We start from the raw sequence: 16,012 nt of genomic DNA on the forward strand, positions 1-16,012 counted from the left end.
TTTCCAACCATAAATCTCAAATCTGGTTACCAGTGTAGAGTTTCAGTTTGGTTTATTCAAAGGTGGTGACTAAGGACCCCGCTGTTGCTTTAGATTGGGTGGTCGGGGAGGCCTCTCAGAGATGGTGTGACATTTTGAGCAGAGACTTGAAACAGCCACACGAGGATCTGGGAGAAGAGCAACAGCAAGTGCAGAGGCCTGAGCAAGAAGCTGTTTTCCTGAGTTTCAGGAGCCTGAGACTAGAGCAGAGAGACGAGGGGGTGGAGTGCTGTGAAACGGAGGCAGAGGGAGTGGGGACTTCACAACTGGCCCAATCTGGTGGAACCTTGCAGCCCCTTGGGAGCTGGCGCTTATTAGCTCCATGGGAAGCCACTGGATGATTTTAAACAGGGGAGTGAAAGATTCTGATTTCCCTATTTCAGAGTCTTTTGTGGTTGTTTGGTGGCAGATAAGTTGTAGGGCGAGGGTAGTGAGGGAGCCTGCTGCTCCCTTGTCTCCAAGGGGGGATGATGGGGGCTTGGGCTGGGGTGACAACAAAAGGGATAAGTCAGTGGGTTTGCCAGCGGATTAGATGTGAGGGTACGAGTGGTGGAAGAGCACGGATGTCACCTAGACGTTTGCTAGAGACTGACGACCATGCCTTTTACTGAAGTCCAGGAGACTATCAGAGTGACAGGTCTTGGGGTGGGGGCGGGGCGGGCGTTGGAAGTCATGGCTCCCTAATGTAAATAGCATCATCGATAGCGCGGTACTGTGGCTTGTGGGCGCCAAAGATAATTTTTTTTTTTTTTTTTGCGGTACGCGGGCCTCTCACTGTTGTGGCCTCTCCCACTGCGGAGCACAGGCTCTGGACGCACAGGCTCAGCGACCATGGCTCACGGGCCCAGCCGCTCCGCGGCACGTGGGATCTTCCCGGACCGGGGCATGAACCGGTGTCCCCTGCATCGGCAGGCGGACTCCCAACCACTGCGCCACCAGGGAAGCCCCAAAGATAATATTAAACTAAATGGAATGTGGCTTTGGCGTGTAGGATACAGAAATGTATTAACTAAATATTGACTTTTGGCTTCTCCTGTCTATTTTCTATACTTGGTTACTTCCAAGATGGAAGAGAGACTTTCATGGCTGAAGTGGATGCTTCATGTGCCTGTGGTGCTAACCTCTCAGGGACTTTCCCCTTATCTTCTCTAGGCTGTAAAGTGTGTTTAACATGTGTGCACCCATTCCCACCACATCCAGGTGAAGCTGGTCCCTTCCCTCCTTTGTGTACTCACTAAATCATGTCCATTTCCTGCTCGTGTACATATAGTTCTTCATTGCACTTGCTAAGTCTGTCTTTCCTACTTAGCATCCTGCACTCAGTCCCTCGAAATATTTGAATAAGTTTAAAAGGGGAGATATTCCAATCATGGAACTAATTCCAAAAGCTTATGCTTGAACTCCCGTGAGGGCTTTTCAGAATGTCAAAAATCCTTGAACTTGAGGCACTTAAATGAAGAATCCCACACAAAGCCCATGATTTATATTTTTTCTGAGGTTTAAACAATATGGTTAAAAGGTAGAATTTTAGAACTAGAGAGAAGAGCAACAAAAGCTTGTTGCCAAAAATAGATACTAATGTATGTTAGAATAAAACCTTATTTTTGCTTTCTGTAAAGCATCTGGAAAGAGTAGGCTCCAGAAATCAGACTTTTATACCTAAATTACATTTACAATCTGAAAAACAAGCTAGGTGACCCATGACGGTCAGCCCTGAGTATCGCCAAGGTGACTGGATGGGCGCCATCTTTGTTTAGATTTGAGCTCATGGCGCTCTGCTCTGGGCTGCCTGCATTTGGAGGGACAGCTCTGACATTACTGTCTTCTGAATATACAGAAGACAAACGTGGAGTCTCACTAGCCTGAGACTGGGTAAGTAGCAGTTTTATTGGAACAAAACGAAACTTAGGGACAAATTACTTTTAAGCCTGAGAATCATTTGTGATTTACCTGAAGTAGAAATGAATGTGGAGGCTAGCTAGATAAATGTGCTATTCCAGTCATCTTGAAAGTGGTGGCCCGAAGATTTTTACCAGTATTCTTTCTGATAATATGTGAGTACTACTCAGTGAGTGTTTATCTGTGCCGGGTGCTGTGCTAACTGTGTGATACACGTTGTGTCATTTAATCCTCTTGGTGAAGAATAAACCCTGACAGGTTGGTATTATCTTCACTTGTAAATTTAATTTAATCCATCTCACAATAAGGTGAAATTTTATTGTTTTCAGCTTTGAACTTTTACAATAAAATCTTACCAGTTATGGTCTCACATTTCTGAGTCCTTTGAAATTGACTTCCTTTATGATTTACCTGTAAGATTTATATTTATGTAAATATAAATTTGTATTATATTCCTACATCATACTTTCTACATCAGGATTTTCTATCAAAAATACATTTATACATTTTAATTGATTTTTCTGGCTAATGAATTTCTGATTCACCAAGAGCAAAATAAGTGAATATCACCAGGTTGTAATTGAACCAGAGCATAGATGATAGTAAGTTAATACTCGCCAGTTTCAGGGGTCATTGCTACTTTACATTTGGCATCCTTGTAGGAGCTTAACTCTTTAGCGGAGTTTTTCCTTAGCGTGGTGTTTCTCAAATGCGGCTTATTTATCACCCATATAAGAATTATTCTGGGGTGTTTATTAAAATGCATATTCCTAAGCCCACAATCCAGTTCTGGAATGGGCCCAGAAGTTAGATCCGAGGTGGTTTTGATACACACTGAAGCCTGAGAACTGCTACTTTAGCTTACCCAAGACAAGCAAATAGAAAATAAGAATATATTCTGATGTGACTGCAAGTGATGTATACAGTTGTTGGCCTGGGAGCTGAGGCATCTAAGTTCTGCTTTACTATGTGACCTTGGCAAAATTATTTATCCTTTTTGAGTATCCATATTCTCATCTGTAAAATAAGGATAATATCTGCTTACCTCACAGTTGCTGTGAGGATCAAAACCACAAGTTAGTTTAATGTCACATTTATGGGCTTAGTGCTTTGAGTGAAGCAGATTTCGGCTCAAATTTCAGTTCTCCCTGGCTTTGCCTCCTGCTAGCTTTCTGACCGTAAGCAAATGGGGTTGATCTTTGTTCCTCTCCCTGTAAAATGGGGACAAAAGAGCCAGTCATACTGTAGTTATATAAGGAGTGTATTTGATGATGTTTGTGAAAGGTGTGCAGTGCCTGTCTAATAAATGGTAGCTGTCTTTACTTGGTTTTGAAAATATAGCTTTAGGGACCATAGTGGGGAGAAATGAATAATTGTGAATGTGTATAGTGACACTGGAGAATGAGCTGCTTTTTCTCTATAGAGATAAGGTACTGATCCACTGCCATAAAGGACTGAGTTTTTGAAGGTGCAGGCTTCCCCCGTTCATGCCTACTTCCCTGTAACCAGCAGCATTTGAGTGTGTGGTAGATGTCTGGGGTGAGGCGCGCACACTAAAAATAGAGGAACCATCCCTGGTTCAAATGAGGTTTATGCACTTGTGACCTAACTGGCCGTACTAACTTCTAGACTCTGATGGGGTTGTCAAGAAGAAGATAGCATGCTTTCAGTTCTTTTTCTGAAAATAGTTCATCTACTCTTTAGATCACTGATTTGAAACATAAACATAGTCTTAGCCAAAACCCAAGGTAGACTTAGAGTAGGAATAAAACTTAGATTTAGTCCCATCATTAAGTTGCTGTGATGATTCCAACTGGTATTGTTTTTATTTTTAGGTTTCTCTCTGTTGCATTCCCTAGAACTCCTCTTCATAAATTTGTCAAGGACAGAATTATTTACACGCCCTAGCTTCTTTTATCAGCAAAGTTCTGGACAAACTTTTCACTGTTTCGAATATATGCTCAGTTTGTCTGGCAGGTAGTTTTTTGTGGGGAAAAATGGGGCCATTTTGTTACACCATTCCTCTTCTTCTTTTCAGTCTGGTAGTGGCACCAATGAAGAGCCTTCAAAGTCTTTAACACACATCCTGGACCCAGCACAGCGCATTCGTGTAAGATAATGGCCCAACAAGCAAATATTGGGGAGCTCCTCTCCATGTTGGATTCCCCCATGCTGAGTGTGCGTGATGATGTAACAGCTGTCTTTAAAGAGAACCTCAATTCTGGTAAGCAGAATCGTACCCTGGTTAGCTTATCTGCTAATCAGACAAGATTGACCTAGAGATGACTAGAATCCTACTGATAAATTTTGGTTTTCATCTTCTAAAGAGAGTCTTTAAAACCACCAAGGAAAAGCATACATCGGTGGATGCATTCTACATTCTACATGTGTTTCAAGCTTTTAGTTATGGAAATACTCAAATATACACACAAACATAGAAGTAAGAGTCACATAATGAACTCCATATACCCAGCCTTTCCTGTTTCATCTTACCTCCCTGACTTCCCCCCACCCAGGTATTTTAAAGCAAATCCCAGGTATATCATTTCTTCTGTAAATCACATGTAATTTTTAATATGAAACATGCTTAACCTGTCTTTTTATCAGAGAAATATAAATTTAAGCAGTACCCTTTCCTCCTTACCGGGCTGGCAGGAATCAAATATTGGTCATAGAAATGGGCACTGTTAGCAGGCGAATACATGGGTACTCTGCCCTTTTGGAGTATCTGTCATCAACGTAAAGGCGTGTGCCATTTGGCTTACAGACTTACAAGAATCTGTATTTCATTATAGCCTTGAATGAAATGTAGTGGAAACTTGGGAAAACCTAAGTATCCTTCAGCAGGTGAATGGTTAAATTAATTATGTAGAGCCGTGCAGTGGAGAACAAGGAGCTCAGTAAAGAGAATGAAGTAAGTCATAGATGCTGTCATGGAAAGGTGTCTACAACACCTTGCTGAGTGGAAAAAACACACATACACAGACCATGGGTATATGGACATGGGGCCTAGGTGTGTGTGATTGTACAAGTGTGAAAAGTTTTGAAAGGACATGAACCAAACCCAAGGGTGTTTGTCTCTGGAGAGTGGGTTGGGAGGCAGGTGGTGAGGAAGATGTTCACTTGCATGTTATGTACTTTCATATAACTTGAATTGTTAACAATAGACATGAATTCTTTTTGTAATTAAAAAAGCAAGAAAAAAAGAAGATAGGGGACTTCCCTGGTGGTCCAGTGGTTAAGGATCCACCTTCCAGTGCAGGGGACGCGGGTTCGATCCCTGGTTGGGGAACTAAGATCCCACATGCCTCGGGGCAGCTAAGCCTGTGCTCCGCAACTACTGAGCCTGCGCGCCACAACTAGAGAGCCCGTGCGCCACAGTGAAAGGTCCCACATGCCACAACTAAGACCCGATGCAGACAAATACATAAATAAATTAATATTAAAAAAAAAGAAGATAGTATTTCATGTGCTCTTACGGCTATTTAGGCAAATAAACTTGGTATTATCCTATTGTTAAACCTAAATTCATTTAAGGAAGCAGAAATACAACACTTCATATAACTTTGGGTAGCATACAAAGAGACGTTTTCTGGATTTTGTGACAGGCAACTATTTGAGGTAAGTTTAGAATGTTAAAGGGAATTATTATAAACTGCCCTTTTCTTTCTTTAGACCGTGGTCCGATGCTTGTGAACACCTTGGTGGATTATTACCTGGAAACCAATTCTCAGCCTGTATTGCACATCCTGACTACCTTGCAAGAGCCACATGATAAGGTAACTGCTGGAACTGATGGTAGAGATTTGATACATTTTCTATGAGTGGTGTGACAGTGTCTGTGCAGCCCCAGTGCACAGTCTGTCCAGAGCTCACTCCTTCAACTTATGCGTGCCATTGATGATACTGCCTCCAGATTATAACTACATATAAGAACAATTGTCAGGACCTATGTTTCCTGAAAAGTTTTCAAAATACAACATATTCAAGAGGCTTTTAAGGCTCTTTCTGCTTAAAGAAATCCTGTAATCCTAAACTATAATTGTATAGTGACAGTTTGATCCATAAGGTATCCATCTTTAAACCCATGCTCTGAGTAGGATTTTCAGACTTTTAATCAATATGGCAGAATCTGTAAGTGTGGGCAACTAATGGGGCTAATTGACTAGTGCTGTTTCACAGCACCAGGCACTTGGAAGACTCCTTCATGTTTTGTTTTTATTTTTATTGATGGTAAATAGCTAACAAAGCATTGCAATTACAGATTTTGGTACGTCTTGAGTTTGTATGTGTTAGTGATTTACTTTACTGGGATTTGAAGGCCTTGCCATTGTCTGCCTTTTACAGTACATCTTGGGTGTTTTTTTTTTTTTTTAAACTCTGGGCCGAATTTTAACTTCTACTACTACCTGATTTATATCTGGGGCCAAATCCATGTAGGCTGGGCTATGGGAGCAATAAGTAACTGCTTCCAGCAGGATCCCGTGAAGCTTCAGCAACCTACCACAGGCTTATTATAACATTGGTTATTATAAGAAGTGGCCTATATGTATTACAGAAAGAGGGCCTATGAAGGAGTCTCCCCCCGGCTTATAGACCTGTATTGTGGGATCCTCTTTCAGAAGTTGCAAACTGGCTTCCCTCTCTCAGGCCAAATGCAACAGTGTGTTGTTTGCTAGCATGGTTTTAAAAAATCTTGAATTTGATCTCTACCTGCATGAACCTTTCTTTACATCAAAGGGAAGACTTGAGAGACTGGGCTGTATCACTGCTGCCTCTCTTTGTGTGAACTTCATACATTCATATGTGCGTTTCCCTTGGTTCCCTTGATTTTTCCCAGCTTTACTGAGATATATTTCTCTTGTTCTTGTGCATTTTCAGCACCTCTTGGACAAAATGAATGAATACGTGGGCAAAGCCGCCTCTCGGTTATCCACCCTCTCGTTACTGGGCCACGTTGTGAGGCTGCAGCCGTCTTGGAAGCATAAGCTCTCTCAAGCACCTCTTTTGCCTTCTTTACTAAAATGTCTCAAGGTACAGTGTTTGTAAGGATTTGAACGAAATAGCTTTGTGAATATAATTTCTGAAATTCTGAGTACCTTAAAGCAAGCAAGCTAGATTTTAACTTTGAGAGTTTGAAAACTTCTGGACATTTGGTTTTTCTCGAATGTAACGTAGTCCAAAATTGGTACTTAGTAAGCTCTCAGTGCATCTCTGTGACTATTGCAATATGTTTGGTCCAAGCAAATGTGGTAACATTTCGGTCAGATTGGTTGACATTATGCTGTTGCAGCCCTTTTTGATTTCATCGTTGTCTAGCCTTTCCTCTGTTGAAAACATACTGGTTTGTCTTGAGGGAACCCCCATTTCTAAGTTCTCTTTTGGCTAATAGAAAAATGGCTGAAAGGCTCTTCCAGCTATTTAGGAGCATGTTCTGGTTGCAGCTGAGTTGCATTCTACGTTTTTGCACTAACCGTAGTGTGTTTTTCTACAGAGGGAGTCAAAACCTAAGTAGAACTTTGTGCTTTTAGTTTTGACCGTGGCTTGCTGAAATACTCAGCGTTATTTGCTTAGTCTGTTTTAGTTCCTGGACTTGTTTCCTATCTATAAAATAAGGAAATGTGGTTAATATGAACTACCTGTACCTCACAGAGATACGACATGAAAATATCCAGTAGTGTTTGTGCCAGAATGGCAGTGCCTTTGGAGTCATCTGACACAGCACGATGCAAATTGATTTTGTCTCTGCCAACAAGGGTAACTGTTTTAATCTCCCTAGAGGTGGATCTCAAGGAGTCATATTGGTAGGGTATCATAAAAATGTGCATTTAATGTTAAGGAAAAGCAGGAACAATTTTAACAATTTTTTTAAGTGAATGGATCGACGAGAATATAATCCTATTTTGAGGCACACTGTTTAGTTCAGATTGCAAAATACTTATCTTTTCCAAAAAGATAAACCTTGAAAATTACTTACGGACTGTTATTCAAACCTTCAGTAAGAATGTTTTGTTAACCAAAATTAGGGTTAGTCCTTTTTATCCAAACTCATTATAGATTCTTGATTCTCCTACCAGTATTGTATGTTCTTCCTACTAGATATCCGCCACAACAAATGGCTTGGTGCTTGCTGTAAAAGCTAAATATATTTAAAACTTTATTTCCAGACTCGTAGATTCCTTTTTTAGTAGGAATAATGAATGTCTTAGCCTGCATGGTAGTCTTTTGATTAATATCTTGTTTCTTCAATCTGAATTCCAGTTACTTGGCAAACATTCATAATTTAATTATGGATCATGTGAGCTGCTGTAGCTAGTCTGAGTTGATTCATTATTCATTGGTTATTAAGTGTCTTCAATTAGTCTAACTTTATATGACTTGATATTTAAACTGTAGACATGGTCAGAGGTCACCATATCTTCTTTTATTTGCTGGTCTCTAAATATTGCTGTGAAGGTGAGCCATTAAGTAGACTTGTTAGTGCTATACTAATTTCTTGTTAAATTATACTTCTGTTGTAATCCTTTGAAAATAGTGAACGACTTGTCAATGTATAAGGTTCTTTTTAATTGACTTTTAAAAAGTAAGTATTTTATGATTTGGTTGAATGAACAAGAATAGCAGCGTTCTTTTGTTCTGTTAAAAAGCAACTTCTTGTGCTTCCCTCCAAGGGCTAGAAATAGCATATCCTAAGTCTCTGGGTTTGGGTGTCCCCATGCCCCGCTCAGGCCCCTACCCCAGATGAATTTGGTGCGTCAGCGTGGTCCCTGCAGACTTAGCATGGCCGGGCTGGTCCCCAGTGGCTTTTGGTGGCGTCTGTTTCAGTGTTGTGCCCCCACGCTTAGGGGTAGGAGGATGAGTCTGTGCTGGGCGTCTAACCTGTGACCCCTTGGTGTTAGAACCTCCAAGCGTGCGGATTCTAATGCTGCACCTGACAGGTGTTCCCTCTTTCTTGACCGTCCCTCCTGCAGGTGGACACTGACGCCATTGTCCTCACAACAGGGGCCTTAGTGTTGGTAACCGTGCTACCAATGATTCCACAGTCGGGGAAGCAGCACCTTCGTGATTTCTTTGATATTTTTGGCCGTCTTTCGTCATGGTGCCTGAAGAAACCAGGTAAAGATCTCCTTCTTTACCTGTCATGCCCCACCAAGTGAGTGCTTTCATGATTGGTTAACAGGTCATGTGCTGGAAGGGAAGGACTTGTAGCATTCTAAAGCTCAAATGGCTGGTTGTCACCAGCCAGATGAGGAAATACCTCAGGTACGTCCACCAGAGGCACAAATAAGAAGCATGACTGTTGGGACTTCACTGGTGGTCCAGTGGTTAAGACTCCATGCTTCCAGTGCAAGGGGTGCAGGTTCGATCCCTGGTCAGGGAACAAAGATCCCACATGCCGTGTGGCACGGCCAACAAATTAAAAAAAAAAAAAGAAGCAGCACGACTGTTGAGATACCTTCCTTATATTGTTGGCTTAGAAGGATTAGTTGTCAGAGAAACTGAGTGGTGGGTACAACTTCCTGATTTTCAATAAACTGAAAAACAACTTCAATCTGTGTCATAGCAGTATAGGACTAAGCTTGTGGTACATCTTTGTCTTCCTCTGCTGGTCTATAGTGACAGAACACAAGCTTCAGGTTCAGAGAACTTGTCCATCGTAAATGTGGAAGGAGCAGAGAGAATGCAGCACGTCCTAATTAGTGTTCTAGTTTCCAATACAGTGGGGTTTTGTTTCCATATCGACAGGTAGTACAGCTCTATCAAAATGATTCAGAAGCTATATAAACACGCAAAATTTGGAATCCTTTGGTCATCCCAGCATGAGATATTCGTGTTGAAAGAATGAAATGTGTCAGCCCTGGGAAATGGAATACTCTGGCTTCCTGTGCAGGATTAAGTGACAAGCCTGAGGCGCATGTGATGCCGGCTTGTCTCGTAGGCTTTTCCTGGGGATGTCCATTAATTTAGAGGAGCTTTATGTATACTGTGGACTTGGGGTTTTCCATAGGGTCTAGGTAACGCTAGATGAATCAAATTTTCTAATTCTCCCACTCTTAGCTCTTTAAGCTAATTTCTGGGTGGTAGTTTTTCACTCTATAGTTACAAATCTGCATAGCTAAGACTACAAACTGATTTTAAAACATTCTCACACATTCGTTCCACAAATATATGAACGCCTCTCACGCATCAAGCCCAGTGCGAGGCACTAAGGGTACAGAGGTGAGTGAGTCAGTGCTGTTCTCAAGAGACGTGTACTGAGGAGGGCCGTGGAGAAGTGTGATTACAGATTTCAGGGAGTACCGTTGTAAAGGCGGTTCAGTATTATGAGAATGTCTGGGGTCCTATTTTAGGGGTGACTGGAGAGGAGCGCAGAGATTAGATCGGTGTGAGCCTTTATGGGTCACTCTAAGTAGATGGGAGTTTATCCAGAGGCCATGGGGAGCCACTGATGGGTTTCAGACAGGGGTGTCTGGTGTGTTCAGATTTGGATTTTAGAAAACCGCTCTTACTTACTTAACTGTCTTTGGAGCAGGGTAGGAGCACACGTACGCAGAGTCACGCTGGCAGCCCTGTGCTCGTGTCTGTTTCACACACATCAGTCTTGTGTTCAGCTCGGTGACTCCTTTCAATGTTTTCTTTTTCAGGCCACGTAACGGAAATCTATCTCGTCCACCTCCACGCCAGCGTTTACGCTCTCTTCCATCGCCTGTATGGGATGTACCCTTGCAACTTTGTCTCCTTCCTACGTTCTCACTACAGTATGAAGGAGAACCTGGAGACTTTTGAAGAGGTGGTCAAGGTAAGTAGCAAAAACTCATTTATTTGCTACATAGCAACTGTGTAGATAGGCTGCATTTATAACTTTTGTATTAAATGATAGGGAAATTTGAAAAGAAATTCAGCCTTCTCCCTGTGCTGCCCACTGCCCCCAGCCCTGGTAACCACTGATCTGTGTTTTGCCTTTATAGGACTTGCCTGTCCTGAACATTTCATTTATATGGAATGATATAACATGTGGTCTTTTGTTAATGGCTTCTTTCACTTAACATAATGTTTCGGGATTCATCCATGTTGTGGCATGTATCAGTACTTCATTCCTTTTTATTGTCAAATAATATTTCATTGTGTAGAAATACCATAGAAAGTTAAGCCTTTTATAACTTGTCAACCCAAACTCTTCCAGCCAATGATGGAGCATGTGCGAATTCACCCAGAATTAGTGACTGGATCCAAGGACCATGAACTGGACCCTCGAAGGTATAGAAACTGAACTAGTGACACAGAATTTTATAGGCTCACTTAAGAAATTGAAAATGTGACCTCGGAGATGTCCCTTCTGAGGTGTTGTTGGGGAAGCATGTTCTTCTGTTTATGGAATCATTCCATAAAAGTCCATATGGACTTTTACAGTAAAATAACTTTGTATGCGTGAGTCTAAAGCGTATTCCTCACAGACAGGATGGAGGAGGTTGCGGTGCAGGTACCCACGCCGCAGAACCCCAGAAAGGCTCGCAGCTCAGTGTGATTGTGCAAGGCGGGCGCTGAGGTGTGTGGTTGGAACCAAGTGCACTGTGGAGAGTCTGGACGTCGAGTGGCCGGGCTCCCCGGGTCCCTTTCTCTGTCCTGCTTAGCCAAGCGACTGCCATCCTCCACGGGGCTTGGCAGAAGTGCCCAGGTTCCTTCTCTGGGGAAGTGGAGCCTGCAAGGCTCCTGATTTGAGGACGCCAAGCATGATGGAGGGTGGAGCTGAGTCATGACTGGAAAGGGGGGACCAGGGTGAAATCCTACACACTGAGCTGTGAGAGGCTCAGCCCCTCCCCGCCGCTTCTCTCTGGCTGGCTGCCAGCCTCATGCTCCCCAGGCTGGGGATTGAAGCCTTCTGGGGGACAAGGGGACCACGGGTATTGACATTGGAGGATCTCCCACTGGGAAAGGTGGCTCACGGCATGATCCCCCTTCAGCAAATTTCACTTCTCTACGAGCCCTCCTTCTGCCACACGAACCTCAGGTTAAAGCAACTTGCTGTGAGATATATGTAGAGAAACATAGCAAATGTGTAAGAAAAGTTTAGTAATAACACATGGGTACTTGTGTAGCTACCACTTGGCTGCAAAAAATGGGACATTAACCTCCGCAATTGCAGCCATCTTTCTCCCTGTTCCATGTCTCACCTCAGAGGCACCTACTATTCTTGCTTTTATTTTAATCATTCTCTTTCTTTTCTTTATAGTTTGACCACATGTATCGTTTCATTTTGAAAAGCTAATTAGGAAGCAAAGTCTGGCCTTGGAAAAGGCCGTCTTGTCATCATGAGGTGAAGGTTCCCAGGAGGCGAGAGGAGGAACTGAGTGTCTGAGTCTTGGTTGGGTGTCCCCTTCCTTGAGAGTTTACAGGAGTCCCTTCCAGGGAAGTCGGTGGGCAAAGTCATGAACAAGTCCTGGGAAACATAAGGCTTCCCCTAGTCAGGGCATCTGGCGAGGCCAGATAGTGAGGGCCAGGGGCTGGATGTGCTGCCGAAATATGGCAGAGGGAGGGGACTGCTCTGTTTGTGCTCCTGAACTCACTGTGGCTGCTTCCAGGAATAGGTCAGAGCAGAATCATTCTGTGGGATGAAATGAATGTCCTCAGCTGATCCTGGCAGAGAAGGGAGAGTAGGAACTTCATTAGTGCATAACAAGACAAGCTCAGTACCAACAAGTTATTGTCACCTAGACACTCTGTCCCTCAGTTACAAAGAGGGTATGGTGGCAGCAGAAACCTTAGAGGTGGCCTGCAACACACTTGTCTCTTGGCATGTCTGTTCTGATCTGACCAGGTTGTCTTCTGTGCCTCGTACACAGCTATCATCTTGTTCTCCTGGGGCTTCTCTGTGCCTCTCTCCTGTGCAGGTTCTCCCATTTCCCGTATCTCATGCCTTCTTTTTTCGGTTACTCTTACATTCATGGAATATATCTTCTAGTAGCTTTTAGAGAAAGGATGTCATTTTCTATGTGGGTATAGATTTCTAGATTGGGAGTCATTCTCATTCAGCAATTTGAAGGCATTATTCCATTGCTGCCTTGCCTCCAATGCTGCTATTGAAATCAAAAGACATTTTGATTTCTGATCATCTGTGTTTACTGTCTTCTGGTTGTTCTTGTAATATTCTGAAATTTCCTAGTGATGTCCCTTGATATGAATGTGTTCTCATTGTCCAATCTGGAAGCTCCTATCTTTAAATTCTAGGAAATTTTCTTTAATTATTTGTGCTTGATTTCTTTTCCTTGACTGTCTCTGTCTTTCTTTCTGGAACTCTTAGTATTCTGCTTGGGACTTCCTGGAGCAGTTCTCTGCTTTTCTTTGCTCTCCTCTTCTCTTTAGGAAATATTCCTAAAGATTTCCTTGTCTTTAGCTCTTGATCTTTCTATTATAGTTCCATTTCTGCCACGTTTTCAGTACCTAAGAGCTCTTTTTAGTTCTCTGAATGCTCCTTTTTTATAGTAGCCTGTTTTTATTTCATGGATGGAGTCTCTCATGTCTTTGATAAGATTGATAGGCGTTTTTTTAAGGTTTTCTTTTCCCTACATAATCTGTTTCCTTTAAACTGCTCTTTTGTTATTCTTTTTAAAAATTTGAGGCTTTCTGCAGAGATTGGTTTATATCTGGGTGAGGAGACTAAAAAGCTTTGCTCACAGGGATGGGGCTTGTTCACTTGTAGGTCGATCTGAGCATCTGTTGGAGATGCTGATGTCAGTATTGGTTTCCATTTGAGCTGGTCGGACTTTTTCAGGAAAGGGTCTTCTGATGTCTAATCTGGCCAGGATTTGGCTACTCCTAGAGGGAAGAGGCTGCTTGGTGGGGAGAGGTTAGTAGTCTTGGCATTCAGAATGTACATGCTCACTTAATCCTCTTGTTTGAATAGTACTCGTGCCCTCAGCCATTTCTGGAGTACCTCAGTCCCGATACTCTCTGTTTAACCTCCTCAGAGAATAATCTGGATTTCTGGTGAGAAAAGTGGGAGCGTAGAGTCAGAGTCTCAGGGCTCTAACTGCTCCTCGGTAGATTTTACCCTGTCTTACTGGTTTTAGCTGCCCTCACCTACCTGTCACTCATCTCCAGAAGTACAGGTGTACAGAAGTACTCGACGTATACCAATTCTTTAGCTTTTTAAGGGTTCCTCAGTATAAATCAGGTTGACGTTTAGCTTTGAAACATTGGCAGCTTAGGATTCTGCTTTCCTGGATTCACTGAGTCAGTCACCACTTGCCTATCTGCTTTCTAGTTTCAAAAACATGTGGTGCTGTTCTCTGTTTTCTCATTCTTCTCTTTCTTGTGGGTTTATATTTAAAAGGAAACAAATAAAGGAATCTTTACTCTAGGCTTGGTGGGGTTTGGGGAGAGTCTACAATTGGATGTGTATGTCCAATCTGTGTTAACTCGGAAGCCTCCTGGATCAACTTACAGAGCCTCCTTCACCTTGGATAGATGGGTCATCTGGCCTTTGAAGGAAGTTCTAACACCAAAGATAAGAGACCAATGTAAAGAGAAGAAAAAGGAGCTAGAAACAATGATAATACAGAGAGCAGAAGAAAACATCTACAGTAGCTACAGAGAGGAAGCATTTGTGCATAGATAAAGGTCAGGATGCCACAGAAGGGCACAGTCAGAGACTAAAGAAAGCACTGTTGAAAATGAAAAATGATAGCCAAAATAAACATTGCAGTAAAAGAATTGAAAGGTACAGTTGAGAATATCTCAGAAAGCAGAATCAAAGGCTAGAGATGAGTACAATGAAAGAAGAAATTTAAAATAATCAGTCCAGGAAGTCTAGTAAAGAAGTCTTTAAAGGGGAGGAGAAAACTTTGGTGGGGGAAGAAATTGTGAAAGAAATAACAGAAGAAAATTTCCAGTACAAGTAAAAATGATACAAGAAAATACAAGAATTGAAGGATGTGAGTTTCCACATTGAAGGTGCTTATCTAGTTCCCAGCACAGTCAATGAAAAAGAATGCTACTAAGCCTCAATATTGTGAAATTTCAGTACACCAGGGATAAATCTTTCAGAGAGAAAAAACCAAAACTATAAAGATCAGAAATCAGAATGAGGTTAGCTTCTGAAACACCTTCAAAATTGAGAGAAAAAAGGTTATCAGCTTAGAATTCTATACCCAACCAAACTGCCTATCAAGTATGAGACATTTTTAGACATGCAAGGACTCAAATTTACCTCACATGTACCCTTCCTCAGTGAACCACTAGAGCATGTCTTCCACCAAAACGAGAGTAAAATCGAGGAAGACACAGAGTTCACGAAATGGAGGACATAACTTAGGGTCTTGGTCAAGGGAAGTCTTGGTATAACACAGCAATGCTGAGAACAACCAGTGGGAGAGGGAGGGCTCCAGCAGGGAGCTCTTTAGGAGAGGGTGAATAATCCTGGTAGACTATTTGCATTTCATTATGAACAAATTATATTAGGCATTATTTCAGAACTGCTAGAGCCACATTAGGAAGGATTAGTAATAGACACATTAGAAGACTGAGGAAAAGGAGCAACAACATTCAAACTCCAGGAGAAACTAGATTGAGCAGCAAAGGAAATACTGTAGTATATTCTTTGGCTCAGCCATGAGTGGTGCTTATCTAGTCATTATAATGAATTGTTCAAAATCAATTTTGAAACAACAAAACAATGATACACTGTTTTGAGAGCACTGGGGAGAAGGGAAAAGGATATACGGAAGTGACCTAACTCCTCTCCTACCATAAGGACCTTAATAGTTGATGTCTTGGGACATCCCTAGTGGTGCAGTGGTTAAGAATCCACCTTCCAACACAGGGGACATGGGTTCGAGCCCTGGTCCGGAAAGATCCCACATGCTGCGGAGCAGCTAAGCCCGTGTGCCACAACTACTGAGCCTGCTCTCTAGAGCCCGCGAGCCACAGCTGCTGAGCCCGCGTGCCACAACTACTGAAGCCTGCACGCCTAGAGCCCATGCTCCGCAACGAGAAGCCACCTCAATGAGCAGCCCTTGTACCGCAACGAAGAGTAACCCCAGCTCGCCACAACTAGAGAAAGCCTGCGTGCAGCAAG

The 16,012-nt window shown here is 42.5% G+C and overlaps 1 protein-coding gene across 3 annotated transcripts in view; it reads left to right on the plus strand.

Annotated features, from left to right (window-relative positions):
- TSC1 (TSC complex subunit 1) overlaps nucleotides 1–16,012 on the plus strand; it is a 46,578-nt gene that overhangs the window by 12,533 nt on the left and 18,033 nt on the right. For 2 of the 3 annotated variants that reach the window (XM_060013892.1, XM_060013891.1), the window contains 6 exons: nucleotides 3,977–4,162; nucleotides 5,614–5,717; nucleotides 6,820–6,972; nucleotides 8,910–9,054; nucleotides 10,584–10,738; nucleotides 11,123–11,196. In XM_060013892.1, the coding sequence (XP_059869875.1) occupies nucleotides 4,057–4,162; nucleotides 5,614–5,717; nucleotides 6,820–6,972; nucleotides 8,910–9,054; nucleotides 10,584–10,738; nucleotides 11,123–11,196 (737 nt within the window). In that variant the 5' untranslated portion in view covers nucleotides 3,977–4,056. The remainder of the gene's footprint in view (nucleotides 1–3,976; nucleotides 4,163–5,613; nucleotides 5,718–6,819; nucleotides 6,973–8,909; nucleotides 9,055–10,583; nucleotides 10,739–11,122; nucleotides 11,197–16,012) is intronic. The other variant, XM_060013893.1, reaches the window with a different exon arrangement.

This window comes from Delphinus delphis, chromosome 6 (assembly GCF_949987515.2).
Source record: "Delphinus delphis chromosome 6, mDelDel1.2, whole genome shotgun sequence".
NCBI lineage: Eukaryota > Metazoa > Chordata > Mammalia > Artiodactyla > Delphinidae > Delphinus > Delphinus delphis.